The sequence below is a fragment of the Thermobia domestica genome, chromosome 16 (genome assembly GCF_964235325.1).
Source record: "Thermobia domestica chromosome 16, izTheDome1.hap1.1, whole genome shotgun sequence".
Lineage (NCBI taxonomy): Eukaryota > Metazoa > Arthropoda > Insecta > Zygentoma > Lepismatidae > Thermobia > Thermobia domestica.
In genome coordinates, this window is record NC_137469.1 from 10,296,409 (window position 1) to 10,313,176 (window position 16,768).

At 35.7% G+C, this 16,768-nt stretch overlaps 1 protein-coding gene across 1 annotated transcript in view; it reads left to right on the forward strand.

The window, feature by feature from the left end:
• The window catches only part of LOC145672403 (very long chain fatty acid elongase 7-like), a 35,725-nt gene that overhangs the window by 12,157 nt on the left and 6,800 nt on the right, over nucleotides 1-16,768 (forward strand). The window contains exons 2-5 of the mRNA XM_081741558.1: nucleotides 1,187-1,377; nucleotides 4,444-4,524; nucleotides 9,310-9,366; nucleotides 14,571-14,676. Coding sequence (XP_081597684.1) covers nucleotides 1,187-1,377; nucleotides 4,444-4,524; nucleotides 9,310-9,366; nucleotides 14,571-14,676 — 435 coding nt within the window. The remainder of the gene's footprint in view (nucleotides 1-1,186; nucleotides 1,378-4,443; nucleotides 4,525-9,309; nucleotides 9,367-14,570; nucleotides 14,677-16,768) is intronic.

A 16,768-nucleotide genomic window follows, 5' to 3' on the forward strand; every position in this document is an offset into this window, starting at 1 on the left:
AAAGGAAGATGAAGAATGAAAAATGTAGGAGAAACATTTCTGGTCCCAAAGTTTAAAAATAAGTAAATCAATAAAAATAAAAGTAAAGACTAAAAGGCTCATTAGTTCCAGGATCTGCCGATAGGTAGAATAAAAATATACAGTCAATTTGTGCTCAAGCAGCTCAGACAATAGTCAACATTGGGAAACGGTAGGCAAGTCAAATGACAACGCTCCACCTACGTCGTAATTTGACACTTTGCCGAACATTTACCAAACCAACTCAAATCTCAACGTAGCCCATACGTTGTAATTGGTCAATTTGTCGAGCATTTCCTAACCAACTCAAACGTCAACGTTGGCCGTGCGTTGTAATTTGTCACTTTGCTGATCATTTGCCAACCAACTAAATTGTCAACTTTCCACCTACGTTGTAATTGCCCACTTTTTCTAGCATTTTCCAACCAACTAAAATGCCAATGTTGGCCCTAACTTGTAATTGGCCACTTTGCCTAGCATTTGAGAACCAATGCAAATTCCAACGTTGCATCTACGTTGTAAGTGGAAACTTCGCAGAGCATTTGCCAACAAACTCAAATTTCAACGTTGATCCTACTTTGTAATTGGCCACTTTGCCTAGCATTAAACAACCAACTCATTTGCCAACGTTCCTCTACGTTGTAATTGACCACTTTGCCGAGCATTTGCTAATCAACTCAATTGCGGACGCTGATACTACTTTGCGATTAGCCACGTTGCCTAACATTTGACAACCTATCAACTGCGAACGTAACCCTGCAACTGGATTGCAATTGGAAGTATGAAGGTCGAAACTGTTGGACAAACGAAGGAAGATTGTTGGCTTGCCGACATAATTTCAAACTTCAATAGGCCAACGTATTTTCAACTTTATTTGTTAATTTACCAATTGCCAACTATGCCGAATATTTGCCTACGTAGACTGTACCAAATGTGGTGCTAGGGCTTCTGTAGGCCACATTCTGCAATCGGTCTTCCGCAACACAGAGCAAAAAAAGAATGCAATAAGCAATTATAGCCCCGCTATGATGATTATCGCAAACTAAAACGACACAAATTTTGCTTTACTCTGACGCAAAACGATATGAAATGAGGCCTCGTAGTGTCATTTTGTGCACAATCATATTCAATCAAGACTTCTGTGTAATATAATTTTAATTTCTTCCAGATCCACGAACCAAGAGTTGGTTTCTTATGAGCAGTCCTTGGCCTACATGGTGGCTATGTTTATTTTATCTGTATTTTATCAAAATTTTGGGGCCCAAGTATATGAAGAACAGAGAAGCCTATGATTTAAAACGAGTTATACTAATTTACAATGCATGTCAAATCATAGTTAACGTATGGATTGCTTCAGAGGTACGTATAAAAGTAACAACTATTAACATATATTGATAAGGTGATCATACATCTAATGTTGTCTAATTAGGCGAATTATTATATCGAGATTGTGCCTAAATTCAATCTTCATGTATTATTATTATTATTATTATTATTATTACTAAATTTAAACCATTGTATAGTTACTATGAACTCAAGAACAACCTACAAGTCGATGTAATATACGCTTAAAGATATATTAAAAGCTTTTGACTCTGTTGTAAAGTTACAAAAATCTTACTAACAAGTCTTCGAATATTGGCTTATTTCCCTTCGCTTGTATATTCTTTATTTTGAAAGCAACCTGTCAAGTAGAATGTATGGAGTTAAAATGAAACATGTACATTCTCGTGGTCTCTATGTTGCAAATGGAATACCACAAAGGTCGCACTTAGGGCCTCTGTCATTTTCTTTATTTTTTAATGCTCTCTCGGGATAAGAAAATACTGTATATTTTAACGTTGTTTTATATCTTATCGCTATGAATAGCCACCAATGACTTGATAACTACTTGCTATTGAAATATTTGGATACAAAAACAGGTAGTATAAAAATAATTACTAAAAATCAATCAAGGTTACGAAAACAAAATGTATTATACACAAAAAAAGTAATATTATGTTAGTAAATGCGATGCTAACAATATGTAAATAGGGAAAATATACATAAATAATGATTTTAAAATTATATTTCACATAAGAGTTAATGTTTAGTGAGCAGACAAATTCTATTGTAGTACACAAAGTAAGGTTGTCAGTTGGTTTTATCTTTAAATTGTAACCTCTTTTTCAAAGAGATACAAAGAGATGTTTATACTACAAGCTACTTGTAAGACCAAATTATAACTTCGGTTAGTAATATTAAAAAAAGAAAAAAAATGAAAGAAACGTATCATTATTCAGGTAGTTATGGATATTGCAATGGTTATCGTGGTTTAGAGAGAATTACCAACTGAACACAGGTTTTAGATAAAAAGCATTCATAATATACTGGATAATATTAGTAGTATACAACATTTAGTTATTACATACTCTTTACGTAGCGTTAGTTTCAAAATGTGAAATCATATTATGATTGTAGTTCACGCAACGCAAAATTTCCGTTTTACTTTACGATAATCACCGCAACAGTTATAATGACGTTTTGTACTTTTTGCGTCGGCAGAATTTCGCTAAGACTGGTAGGAAATTACTCCCTTTATACTCTTTAAACAGATAGATTTAGACCAACTATATGAAACAAATAACACTTTGATATGTAAGTTACTATTTCAAGTGATAACACAACCAACATTCAGCTAAAACATAATTTAAAACTACTGTTCTCAGATCTCTTTGTTTGTCTGTTTTAAATAGATTGAAAGCTTGAATATCTTAACGTAACAAAGGAGTTATTCAGAGTAATTAACTTTCATCTCCATTATGTTATGATTTAGCTCTCCTTTTTTCTTCACATATTATTAAAGGTTACTGTAAAGTCTGGTACCACAAAGATGGCCTTGACGTTAGATCACAAGCTGTTCTCGGTAGTAAGGATTATTATTATTACCATCCCAATTTCAAACATGCAGAAGATATCCAAGATCTGTTTCACAATAATGTAAAAAATAACATTTCTTTCAACACAGCCTAATGCATAATATGTCAACATTCTATATACAGCAAACAATCATGGTGTTCAAAGAACTTAAATTCTAATGATCACATCATGACTACCTCTTTAGCGTATATTTTTCACATCAAGGATCTGGTACTGTGGTTAACACAGGCCTTGTGTTAACGGTTGGACACAGAGAACTATAGAAATGAACGAAGCTTTCCGGAAATCGGAACGTCATGGTGATCATTCTATATATACACCATGTGTTGTTAGTAACACCACACTTAGGGTGGTGAATACATTTGAGAGGCATAATATGAACTATATTATTCGTCAGTGGCCAGCGAAACCTTTCGTTTGCTAAGAACAATAACTTTGAAAAGGTTTCACATCCACTTCAAAATCCTGAGTATCAGATAGATATACATATATTCTAATTTAAGTATGTATATTACCTTCCAAGAATATCATCAATATCTAGTAACTCATTCAAAATTTGTATTAGTGTTTTCTTTTTGCATGACTGAAGTTTTATGCTGTATATTTGACACCTATAACAAGTAACGAGCAAAGTATTTTGTTTCCTGTAATCTTTTATGACAAACACATGAGTAGAAGTGAAAGTAGTTGTTTGGCAAGTGTAGCCTATATGAAACAATTACAGTGGCATATTATTAAAATTACTCCCCGTTATGTTAGGTAATTGATTTGGCGACTCCCATGTTAACAAAATACTTCGAAATGCAATAGAATTGAATTAGCACCTAGCTTGTGTCAAAGTTTGACATAACTTGGATAATACAGATAATACCCATTGTGTTGAATTGGCACAGCTATATTTTAGTTTGTATATGTGGAGAATATCCAATATTAGTTTAACAGAACTGTAATAATAAATCTTGACTGTACAACATGTCCGTAAAGTTAAAAAAATATCCATGAAGTTAAAACTCAATATTAAAAGAAAATATCGGTCAGCAGCCAATAACTAAGTTAGTTCTAGATTGTAGCCACCATAATTATTAGATGACTCTCATCAATTATGAATATAATCTACATAAAATAGTTAATGGAAACTTAAGATCGGAAATATTACTTTAGGAACTATCCTTACGTGTCCCTTCCCGCATCACCCGGAATACCCACCTATTCCATCTTGCCCGTCCTAGGTTGGCTGTTATACAGAGGTCTCTTTTTTATACAATACCAAACTGTTATAATCAAGTAACAACTGATGTGGACATTTTTCCGAGCTACCCAGTGTTTGAAAGAGCAATTAAACGAGCTTTGACGGAATAGTTTTACTTTTACACTCTTTTTTTCTATGTTGTTGTTATTGTTGTCTTGTTTTTTTCTTTCTTTTGTTAGCATGTCCCTGTGTAAAATGGCAAAGTTATGCTGTATCTGGAAATTTGTTCAATAAATAAATAAATATAATTCTTCCAGGTACTGCGATCAGGATTATGGAGAGAATATAATATAGTCTGTGAGCCTGTAGATACAAGCAGTAGTCCCAAAGCTATAAGAGTAAGTATGAAACATCTTTCTTACTTCTTACACACACAGAGAGAGAGAGAGAGAGAGAGAGAGAGAGAGAGAGAGAGAGAGAGAGAGAGAGAAAAGAGAGAGAAAGAGAAAAGAAGAGAAAGAGAGAGAGAAAGAGAGAGATAGAGAGAGAGAGAAAGAGAGAGAGAAAGGGAGCAAGAGAAAGAGAGAGAGAAAGAGAGCAAGAGAAAGAGAGAGAGAAACAGAGAGAAAGAGAGAGAGAAACAGACAGAGAGAAAGAGAGAGAGAGACAGAGAGAAAGAGAGAGAGAGACAGAGAGAAAGAGAGAGAGAAAGAAAGAGGGAGAAAGAAAGAGAAAGAAAACGTACGTATTGTACGTAAAAACGTAGGTTACATGGTTAAATCCTGTAGTTTCTGGACTTAACGTATGAGTATAGGTAAACACCCTTCAGCAAACCTACAACTGAAAACGTATCTTTTATAATAATTTCCGTATAAGTGTTACGTACTTTCCGTATGAAACAGGGGGCGCGGTGGCTCAGTGTTAGAGCGTTCACCTCCGGTGCTTGGGGTCCATGGTTCGATCCCAACTCGCATCGTGTTAGGGGTGTTCCAAGAACCGGTTAACCGGTTTCGGTTCGGTTTGGGAACGGTTCGGTTCGGTACGGTTTGGGAACGGTTCGGTTTGTAAAGTGTTCGGTTCGGTTTGTAGAATGGTTCGGTTCGGTTTAAGAACTGTTGGGCCCTTTTTGAGGACTGTTTTGTTCGGTTTCAGTTCAATATTTGAAATCAACAGAAATGCAGTTTGCATTATTAGGAACCGTCCACCCAGACATTATAATAAGGGTGAATGTTACTTTTTTCGGTATAACTTTATTCAGATTAAAATTATTTCGATGTTACTGAAACAATTTAGGGGTCGTACTTGTGTGGGTACTTTTACTGACGCTTTGGATTTTGGAATAAAACTCTTAATATCACTTGGAAGACAACTTTACGGCATGAGTGGATTTAGGAGACACCGTGCTAGGGGTGGCAATTACTTGAAGGGTGGATGCTATTCCAGGAGAAGCTACGTTTAGCATGAAACATTAAATTCATCTTGAAATGACATGGGGGGGGGGGAGGGCATGATTTACAACTGTATGTGGAATATATCGTGGTGTAATATTATCACGTAACCAAGAAAATGTATGCTGTTTTTGACAGGGGCGGACTGGCAACCATAGGGCCCACCCTGCTAAACTGAAATGAGGGCCCATTGTATAAAAATGTAAAAAAATGTACTTGGCATTCTTCATACAGATGGTGATCAGAAAAATGGAAACACCTGAACGAAATTGCAACTTACCAGATTAATATGGTGTCGGGCCACCTTTCGCCTTCAGAACAGCCTTGATGCGACGTGGGATGGAGGCATAGAGATCGTGAATGGTATAAAGTGGAATTTTACACCATTCCTCGTGCAGGGCATCGGCCAGTTCTGTGAGAGAGGAGGGAGTTGGAAATCGTCGCCGGAGTCGTGTTTCCAAGACGGACCACAGATGTTCAATTATGTTGAGCTCTGGGGATTGGACGGGCCAGGGGAGGTGTTGAACTTCATCCCGATGTTCCTCAAACCACGCTGCAACAACGCCAGCTGTATGAATGGGTGCATTATCATCCTGGAAGATGGCGTCATTGTCCGGGAACAACATCCGGACCATAGGATGCAAGTGGTCTCCTAAAATTGCGACATAATCGTTGGCAGTGATTCGTCCGCTAAGTGTGACCACAGGACCCAATGAAAACCATGATATGGCGGCCCACAGCATCACCGAGCCGCCGCCATGTTTCACAGTTGGGCGGAGACACTGCAGATCATAAGCTTCTTTGGGCGTTCTCCACACATAAACACGGCCCGTGGTTGGGAATAGGATGAAGGATGACTCATCCGACCATATCACACGTTTTCAGTCCTCAACGCTCCAAGTTGCATGGTCGCGGCACCATTTGCGGAGTGCGAAAGCGTTATGGTCCCTGATGAGCGGTTTGGCCCGTACAACATGACCCAGTAAGTTCATGTCATGTAATTCGCGGCGGATTGTGATTGTCGAAACAGGGTGGGGGAGGTGCTGATTGAATTCCTCCGTCACTTGCTCCGCAGTGGCACGACGGTTCTGCGTGACAATGCGCTTTAATACCCGGCGTGACCTGTCACTCATGATTTTCTTCCGCCCACTGTATATATATATATATATATATATATATATATATATATATATATATATATATAGATATAGATATAGATAGATAGATAGATAGATAGATAGATAGATAGATAGATAGATATAGATATAGATACACTCCAATGAGTACTTTCAGGCTCTTTGCTATTTTATTCTTTTATTATACACAAAGCTGCTAACTGGTCGTATGTTACGAGTGAGTTAAAGATTAAATTCAGCTCCATGTGGACACAGCTGAATTTGCTTTGACGGAGTTTGCTTAAGTTTTGGTTAGCCAATAGTAAACGAAACCACGTTCCAAACCCTTTGGACAGTTCAGTTTGTCACAGTTCTACGGACAGTTCTGAACGGTTCGATTTGGTTCGGTTTGAGAACGGTTCGGTTCGGTTTGTGAACGGTTCGGTTTGGGTTCGGTTCGGTTTGGGATCGGTTCGGTTTGGTTTGGAAACGGTTCGGTTCGGTTTCGGTTAACCATTCCAAACCGGTTTAAGTGGCAAACCGAAACCGCGGTTTACGTTTTCAGGAACCGTCCACCCCTACATCGTGTGGACTTTGTGGTGGAAAAACACCGTGCTCGTTGGTTTTATTGGGTTCTTCCGTTTCCTCCCACTTTCTTCATTCCACCATTTCATTCATTTCTCATAATCACCGTCTCCTTTAGCCTAACCGACATAACCGTGGGGCGTAAAACTTAAAGATTTATTTTCATTTTTTTCCGTATGAAACAAATAGATGTATATAGGAGGTCAGGATCTCACATACTGAAAGACGCATATAACATATAGCTGACGTACGTAACATATGCATACGTAATATACGGAAGACTCTTAGATGTAAGACATTCTGCAAAGGCATGATGTAACATCTAAGCGGTGAAAATGAAGTACGTATATAGCATGTGAATAACGTATGCTGCGTACAAATTTCAGTAACAAACTTACTGATTCCGTCTATTTGTACAATATACCGCTGTTCGGATAACGGGTTTCTCTCAGTATAGAAAATGCACTTGTCTGATACAGATATTTCCAAATTTAGCACTCTGTGACGTCATAACATTGTTCTTCAATTTCCAGTGGACCAGCTGAATAAACATAAGAAACCAACATAATCATTGGCATTGATAAAAACAGTGATTATCGAGAAAAAAAGAACAAAGATGACAAAATTGACGTGTATTGCAGATACAAATGAAAAGTAAACTCATGATTATTATTAGGACACTGACAACACTTCTCTACACTCTTTCTCCTGAAATCTTTCTGTTTCCTTTAGTAGCGGCTCCGATATACGACGTCACACATCTCCACTTCTAAATCATTCTTCTAATATGGATGAACGACAGATTGGATAAAATAGTTAAAATATGTAGCTGCAGTGTTGCCAGAGTTATAATTTCAAACATCCTTTTTTAACTTTCTTAATTTACATAGTAGTTGTGCATGTCGTATTTTGCATGGCAATTTCACATATAAATATGTACACTCATGTCCAAAATGATTGTCGCATATCTATAACTGTCTTCTTGTAAGAATATAATTTGATAATGATTTTTCAGGGTGCTTTTAATACTAATGCTATATGTATAGTCGTGAAATGTATATTTGTTGTAAATTTCATAGGAAAAGAATTAGAAATACGAAGATTAGAATGAGTAAAACAAAATGTTGCTAATGGACTAGAAAGTTTTGTTTTCGTTTTATTGTTCTTATTTACTGCTCTTTTGACATGATATTTGCTACATACATGTCTTCGCTGATTATACACATACTAACATTATATTATAAGAAATACCGGGCGAATTCGTTTTCAAATTATATTCCTACAACAACATATTTATGAACATGCGACAATAATTTTGAACATGAGTGTACATCGTATGCCTTCACGTTGAAAAGAGTGTATAACCACTGTTTCTGCAATAAAGATTACGAATGGTATTCCTATTAATTATCAATGAAGTTATGTATATTTTACTGCATGAATTGCTTTGAAAATGTGTATTTTTAATTTTTAAAGACATATATTTTATATAAAACTAGGAAATGCTGCGACGTATTAGAGCGGCTAATATTTCACGTTCTTCATTCTACACTTATACAGAATTCGTCTATACTAGAACTCGAACAAAATTCGAAAGCTTCATGCGGGCATTAGTGAACCCTCACTCCTCACCCAGCCATTTTTCTCCCATTCAAGGTCAAACATAAAAAAAGCAATAAAAAAGTTTTTAATTATTTAAAATGGCAAGTCCTAAAACCTAATTTCAAATTTCTAACCGAGATCCTTCGTGGGTAAGCAGTTAGCTTACGCCGCGCCTTTGATGTTGAAGACCCGGGTTCGATTCCCGGCGGAGCTCATGTGTTTCGGATTCTACGTTAATTAGTAAGTCTCATCTCATATAGCCTCACTGCTGAAAGGGACGTTAAACTCCAAATCAACTCAATTCTCTCCTAAATCGCATTTCTCTCCTGAAACAAAATTTTCTCATCAAACAAATGTTTCAATGTTTAGATATTCCTTTTTTTTCTTAGTGAAAGTAGAATTTAAATTTGTTTTTTGAATTTTCATTTTACAGATGGCCCAAGCAGTTTGGTTCTACTATATTCTGAAGCTAGTGGACTTCCTGGATACCGTAAGTGAAGATTTATTTTTCTAACCACTTTATCATTAATGTAAAATTTGTAGTTTTAGAAATGTTTGTTGCATTGCAAAATTCAATTTCATATTTGAATTCGATTTTCTGATAGACTTCCACACTGGGAAAATTTTCACCAGTAATCTATCAGAAATGAGTAACAAGAAATATGGCAATCCGTCTCATTCCTATTAAATTATATTCATGTTTAGCTCTGAAATAAACGCAAGAATAAAAATGGCGAAAGTGATATTTAATGAGCATGTGTTATTTATTTATTTATTTATTTATTTATTTATTTATTTATTTATTTATTTATTTATTCGAAATTGACATTTAACGGTAGATTACGTTACAAATAAATGAACGAGATTGATATATTCGATTTCTTTTTTAAATTAAATAATAAATTTACTTATTTACTTCAAGAAGAAGAATGCAGCAGAATATACTCAATTACAGTAAAGGCTACACTAATAATATTCATGATCAGTGGCGTATTTAGGGGGGCTATAGGGCTCAAGTTCTCTTCTCCCCGAAATAAATTCGTTATTTTTTCGCATTCAACGTACAACAGTAATCCATCTTACCATTTGTAAGAATTTCATTGACTTTCCATTTTTTTATGCTCTTTGTTCAGTACTGTATTTGTCAAATTTCATTCCATGTTTTCCATTTCATTCAACTGCGATCTTTTTTTTCTTTCTTTCGTCCATTCTTCTCTTCTGTTTCTTTTTCTTATTTGTTACTTTCTTCCGTTTCTCCTATCATACTTTCGACCCATTGTTAGTTGTGATGCAAGTCGGCCGTTGTCAGTAACACCAAAACTAAGAGGAGCTGATAAGCGAAACTGGTGTTCCACACCAACTTGCATGGATATCAACATAACGGGACTTGGGTTATTATAGCAAAGAAATATTTACACCGTTTAGTTATAAAGAAAGGTAAATGTTTGAATCAGAGAAAAATCAAGAGGGGGGAAATCAGTAGCCCGGGAAATTTGATAGGCCAAGTGGATGCTTCCTTTTTCTTCTATGAATAGAAAAAAAAAGGTTAGATTCACTGCTAAATTTTGTGTGTATCATATCACGTAAGATTCACTAGTCTGCAATTCTTGCAATTAAAACTGCAATCAGTGTATTTTAGCTTTAACTTGTCTCAACATTTTCTTTCAGGTAAAAACGTACACAGACAAAACTGAATATTTCCATTTTTTTTTTCTAAAATAAAATCAGTTAAGTTGAAATGAGGCTACTAATATTCAACGTGTGTTTGCAGGAGTATCATTTCAGACTTGCCTGGGAAGAGGGAAGCTAAGATCCTCCACCGATATATGAGCTTCACGTTTTTTCCTCTGTATTAGTAGAAATCTATTAAAATATATTTAATTTTAAAACTCAGGTTTGCAATTGCTTTCCCCTGCTTCCCAGTGCATACATAGCTCTCCCGAAACAAAATCCTAAATACGCCACTGTTCATGATATTACGTAATAACACAGCAAAGTAACATAATGTTATCAAGATTATTCATGTTCACTAATGTCCAAAATTATTGTCGCATGTCTATAAATATGTTGTTGTGGGAATTTAATTTGATAACGAACTCGCCAGGTATTTCTTACAATGTTAGTATGCGTATAATAGGCAAAGACATGTATGTGGTGAATTCCATGTCAAAAGAGCAGTAAATAAGAACAACAAAACGAAAATAAAACATTCTTGTGCATTTAGCAACATTTTGTTTTACTCATTCTATTTTTCGTATTTATAATTCTTTTCCTATGAAATTTACCACAAATATATATTTCACGATTATACACAGTATCAGTGTTCAAAGTACCCTGTAAAATCGTTATCAAATTATATTCTTACAAGAAGACAGTTATAGATATGCGACAATAATTTTGGACATGAGTGTACGTCTCTAGAATATATATAAGAAATGCACACGATACTGATTATAACACATCTAAACGTAATTTGCCAAGATTGTCATTAAGAATATTAATTGTTGATGCAAAGTAGTGAACTCTTTAGCAGAAAGCACATAACCTCCATGTAGGAGGCTTCTTTAAGATATTTGTCTCAGCTTTGTTACAAATGAATGGAAAGTTATTTCGATCTCGCGTGTTTGGATTGACGCCCCCCTAAAATTGATCTTTTCTAACAAATCAAAACGGTCAATTCTATTGTGTAATAGGTATTCAAAAATATTAGATTAGGAGTAAGTCATCTTCTTTCCAATCAAAGAAGATAATAGGTCAGAGCGTCTTTTATGCATACAGATTAAGCTGATAGAAAGTAAATACAGCGTTAGAAAGTAGTTCTTTTATTATTTGAACGTTAATAACAAAGAATCTATTAGAGATGGGTTGAGTGAACAGTTGAATTCAAAGCTTATAACCTCCGATTTATGATTAGCAGAACACATGAGCGAATCCTATGGAATAGAGGACATCCTCACTCATGTAGTATTTATTTATTTTTTTTTTTTTTCATGAAAAGAATAAGCTGATGAAAAATATTGGAAAGGCATATTTCTGTTCCTTTTCACTATTCGAATATCTATTTTGAGTTCAAAATGAAATAACAAATCCCCAGCTGGACCAAGCATTGACAATACTAGAGAAGTGTAAAAGGGCTACTACCCTCCCCCACCCGAAGTGACATCGTCTCTGTTCCTTCCCTGACTGCCCTCAGACATGTTGTATTATAAGGTAGGTCAAGAAATAGAGAACTAATATTTCCGGTATAGAACAAATAGCTGTCTCCTATAAATTGTTTCTGTATTTGATTCTCCTCCTAAAAAATTCAAGCTGGTATCAATAGTGGGCCCAAGTGCTAATTTTTTTTTCCAAAATTAATTTCAAGCAGTGCCGTTATCATGTAGTGTTTAAGATTTTGTAAAAATCAGTTGAATTATTTTGTATGTATATATTAAAAAAAATAATTGGTGGTATTTTATTGTGGTTGAATACAGTAAGTGTAAAACGTTAGTCCAATAACTCAACTGAAAAGGTACGATCCTAGTGTTAAGACGTCCGTGCGACATTGTGACAATTGTAATAGCTAACGCCAATATATACTTATTCAATATATTAATAATAAGCAATAATTTAACATACAAACGTACTAACCCGTCCATGCGAGCTTTTATTATAGTGTGCTATGGAAAAAGATTTTATCCTTTCAATAAAAAAGAAAAGGGAACATTGCAGTCACTCTGTAAAAAACTAAAAAAATCTTTTCCTATATACAATACATATTTCAGCCAAATGCTATCCTCCTCTTGTCAAAAAAACTGGTTATCCGTTACCACTGTTTCTCTTATTTTATGAACTAGCGTCAATTATACGCTTCGATGGGTTAAAATAAGAAAAAAAAAAGTAAAATGTTCAGTTAGTCACTTTTACAATTACTGAAGCAATCTCAAATCCATAAATACTAAGAAAATATAATGAGAAATCAGACAACAATAAGTGATCTATATAAATAATAATAAAATATTACTTGAATTTGAATTGAAACGGCATCGGAAGAGTCACAGTTCATCTCAGCGACCTCGAAAATTATGGATCAGACACTCATACAGGTGATTTTCGATCACTGTAATATTATATATATATCCCTTCCCCTCCTCTAAGCTGCATCGTCAAAGTGAAATAATAAAACCCATCCCAGACACGAACCTAGTCTATGTTGAAAATTTGATCAAGATCCGTCAGGTGGTTCAACAGTTATTAAGTCAGAAGAATAATCACTTTCATTTATATATATATATATATATATATATATATATATATATATATATATATATATATATAGATAGATAGATAGATAGATAGATAGATATAGATATAGATATAGATATAGATAGATAGATAGATAGATAGATAGATAGATAGATAGATAGATAGATAGATAGATATAGATATATCAAATACAAAATGAAATATGAAACTATAGAAATTGCTAATTTTCTGCTTTAGAAGACTTATTTCCGGAAACGTTTGAAGGTGTGTCCACTTATGTATATTCAATAGGGAGTTTATATAGCAAATTTAATCTTCCTAACTTAAAAGCCTCGTAAAAGATTCTGTTTTGGTCTAAGTTTTGAACCTCTTTTTCTCTGAGGACGCACATTTTAATAAAAGCGACATAGGTAAAACCCTGCTTTGAACTAAGTGCTAACTACGAGTGTCAGTCGAAAAGTTACTTGCACAACTTCAGAAAATAAAACCATATAGAAATTTTAAAATAACTTTATTTGTATCGTAAAGTTTCATTCACAATCTATTTTTCAACGTAATTATCTCCGTTATTTAAGCGTTTGTCGAGGCGTGGAACAAGTTTCTCTATGTCTTCTGCAAAGAAGTCCTGCCCAATACCAGATAACCATTCGTGGGCTGCAGCTTTTACTTCGTCATCTGAATGGTATCTTTGTTTTGAAAGTTCGTCTTTCACGGGACCAAAAACATGGAAGTCATACGGAAGAATGCATTCATTCATGGGAGCAGCGATTTCCGGATTTGTCGCAGTTGATAGTCTTCCCTCGCATCGATATATGTACGTCTGTTCTCAAACATACTGCACCACTTCGCGATAGCGTGACGTGACATTGCATTTTCATACACGTCATGCAACTGCCGATAAATTTTAGTGCAGTTACACCTTTTGGCCTACAAAAAGCGAACCACTGCACGCATTCCCAATTTGGATGCCTCTTGCAGCTGTCGAGACATATTTACGACTGACTATAATGATAATTATCGATGGGCACCTCCACTTGCCTCATGAAAGCCGCTACGTCACATGATACAGCTGTATCTCTGCAGTGTTGCCACACAGTTTCATCAAAATTGTCTTTGACCGAAAAGATTTACGAAGAAGTACAACTAACTTTCCGACTGACCCACGTATATTACAACATTTATTTTTAGACAGTGCAGCTGTTTTCCCATGACGATGAGGCAAACAACATTGATTTGAATGAGAAGAAAAGATGTATGGAAGTATCCATACCATTTCCTCCATTCAAAGTGGAATTTTTGAAAAGGTTTGAACACATGTCATAAGGAGATTATTGAACCTTTCTCTAACTTTCTTGTTCTGTTATTAACGTTAAGAGAGTGTAAGCTCTAGATTGAGTAACCCTGTACTTTATTAGACTTTTATTAATAATACGATTTACTTTATTGCAGGTATTCTTTATTTTAAGGAAAAAGAACGACCAGGCATCTTTTCTTCATATTTACCATCATGTATATTTAGCTGTCTTGGGCTGGATGGTAGCAAGAATTATACCTGGTAGGTAACTAACATTTAATACTATCGAATAGACATTTTAACGTTTCTTTTTAAGACTATTTGTTATACAGTGGGACATCAATAACTCGAGTCTCAAGGAGGTTTCAAAAACTTCGAGTGAATCAAGTAATTCGAGATAGTGAGGTTCGAGTTACGGTATCAAGGATATAACGGCAAAACTTCGAGTTACAAAAGTTCATATATAAAATAAAACATAATCTTTATTTTTGTATTTTCATTCTTCTAAAAGTGACACCAAGGGGCGGATCTAAGGAGGGGTCAGGAGTTTCGGACATACCCCCAAGACTTCATAGCTCTTTTAAAATAATAAGCTAGAGTTTTGTCCTAATCAGGAACATACTTACGGGTATCCACCATGATCTGCACTCTGTTCAATGTTAGAAACTTGATATACATTTGTACAGTTTGTTAATAAAACTTTATATATATTCGTCCTAGCAGATAAGTGATTAATGTGGTCTAAGGATTTGATCTTACACTACATCTATGTTGTTTCTTTTCTTATATAAACAGTTTAAGTTTCAGAATAATTTCTTTCTGATAATATAGGTTGAAGTATTTTATCATTACTTGCTATTTTCTTGGGTGCACAACATGATCCGTTCGATACTACATAGACAAAGATTATCGTGTTATTAAATCCTCCAACTTTCGACTCATTTAAACAAAAGCTTTCGCGAGCACACCTGGGTAACACATACAAGATCTATCCGAAAAATAATATTGTATGAATGTTATACTTTTACTGTGAAGCGACTGTACGTTGTTGCGAGCTCTGTCCGAAATGATCGATTGCAGTGTAGGAAAACTACCGAATGGGTGCTTGCACAGTTTTCTCCGAGCTCCCAGAGGTAAATGACGGACAATTTCGTAAACCTCTATTTCGCCTCTTGTACGAATCTCGTGCACTTGTCGTGACCAGCTACTCTACCCTAACAATAATCTGTTCTAAAATGGAGTATGGTTGCGTGGTTTACTCCTCCACTCGGCCATCTGTTCTACGTCAGCTGATACAGTCCATCATCTTGGTATTCCCTTGTGTATAGGAGCGTTCCGTATTAGTCCTATACCTAGCCTGCATGTTGATGCAAATGAACCATCTCTTCATCATCGCAGGAATTGTTTGATCCTTCGTTATTTTGTACGTCTTAAAGCCCTTCCTAGTCACCCTCCTTTTGTTCTTGACGCAGGTGTTATCGCTATCGTCGCTATTTGGCGCGACCTCGAGTCAGCCCACCTTTTATGGTTCATGCGTTAGAACTTTTAGATGAATTAGCTCTTGATATACCCGATTTTTATTCATTGTGTTTTCTTCCCGTTTCACCTTAGCAGCTCCATAGTCCTTATGTTTCATTTCAATTTCCGTGTTTTAGTAAGTCTACCACGACTGATTACTAATATCAACAGAAATTTCGCTTTTTGTTACAACGTTATTCTGACTTCTCACAATTTTATACAGATGGCTCGAAGCAAGAAGATTCTGTTGGCTGTGGGTTCGTCTTTGGTCCTGCCCGCTGAGATTACCGATTCCCTTCGTTTGCATCCATCTTCAGTGCTGAGCTGCTTGCTATTCTTGAAGTCTTAGACTATGCTATGTCCCATAACATTGCGCGTATTCTGATCCTGACTGACTCCAAGTGTGCTCTTACCAGCCTTAGTAATGTTTACATTAGGCATCTTCTGGTTCAGCACATTTTCTTAAAATGCCACTCCCTACTTTGTATCGGCTCAGTTGTTCACTTTTGGTGGATTCCTAGCCACGTTGGCATTCCTGATAATGAGCAAGCGGATTCTGTGGTAAAAAATGCAGCTCTTCAAAGTATTGCACTCGTGACGCCCCTGCCTTTCACTGATTTTTACCCGGTGTTGACATCTCGTCTTCTTCAACAATGTCAGTCGGAATGGGATCTTGCACATGCCAACAAATTGCATGTCATTAAACCACGTCTTAGAGTCTGGACCTCTAATTTCCGACAGTATCGTCGCGAGGAAATAGTTTTAACTCAAATGCGTATTGGGGACAGTCATTTGATACCTGTATATCTTTTACGTGGAGATGCAGTTCCAGAAT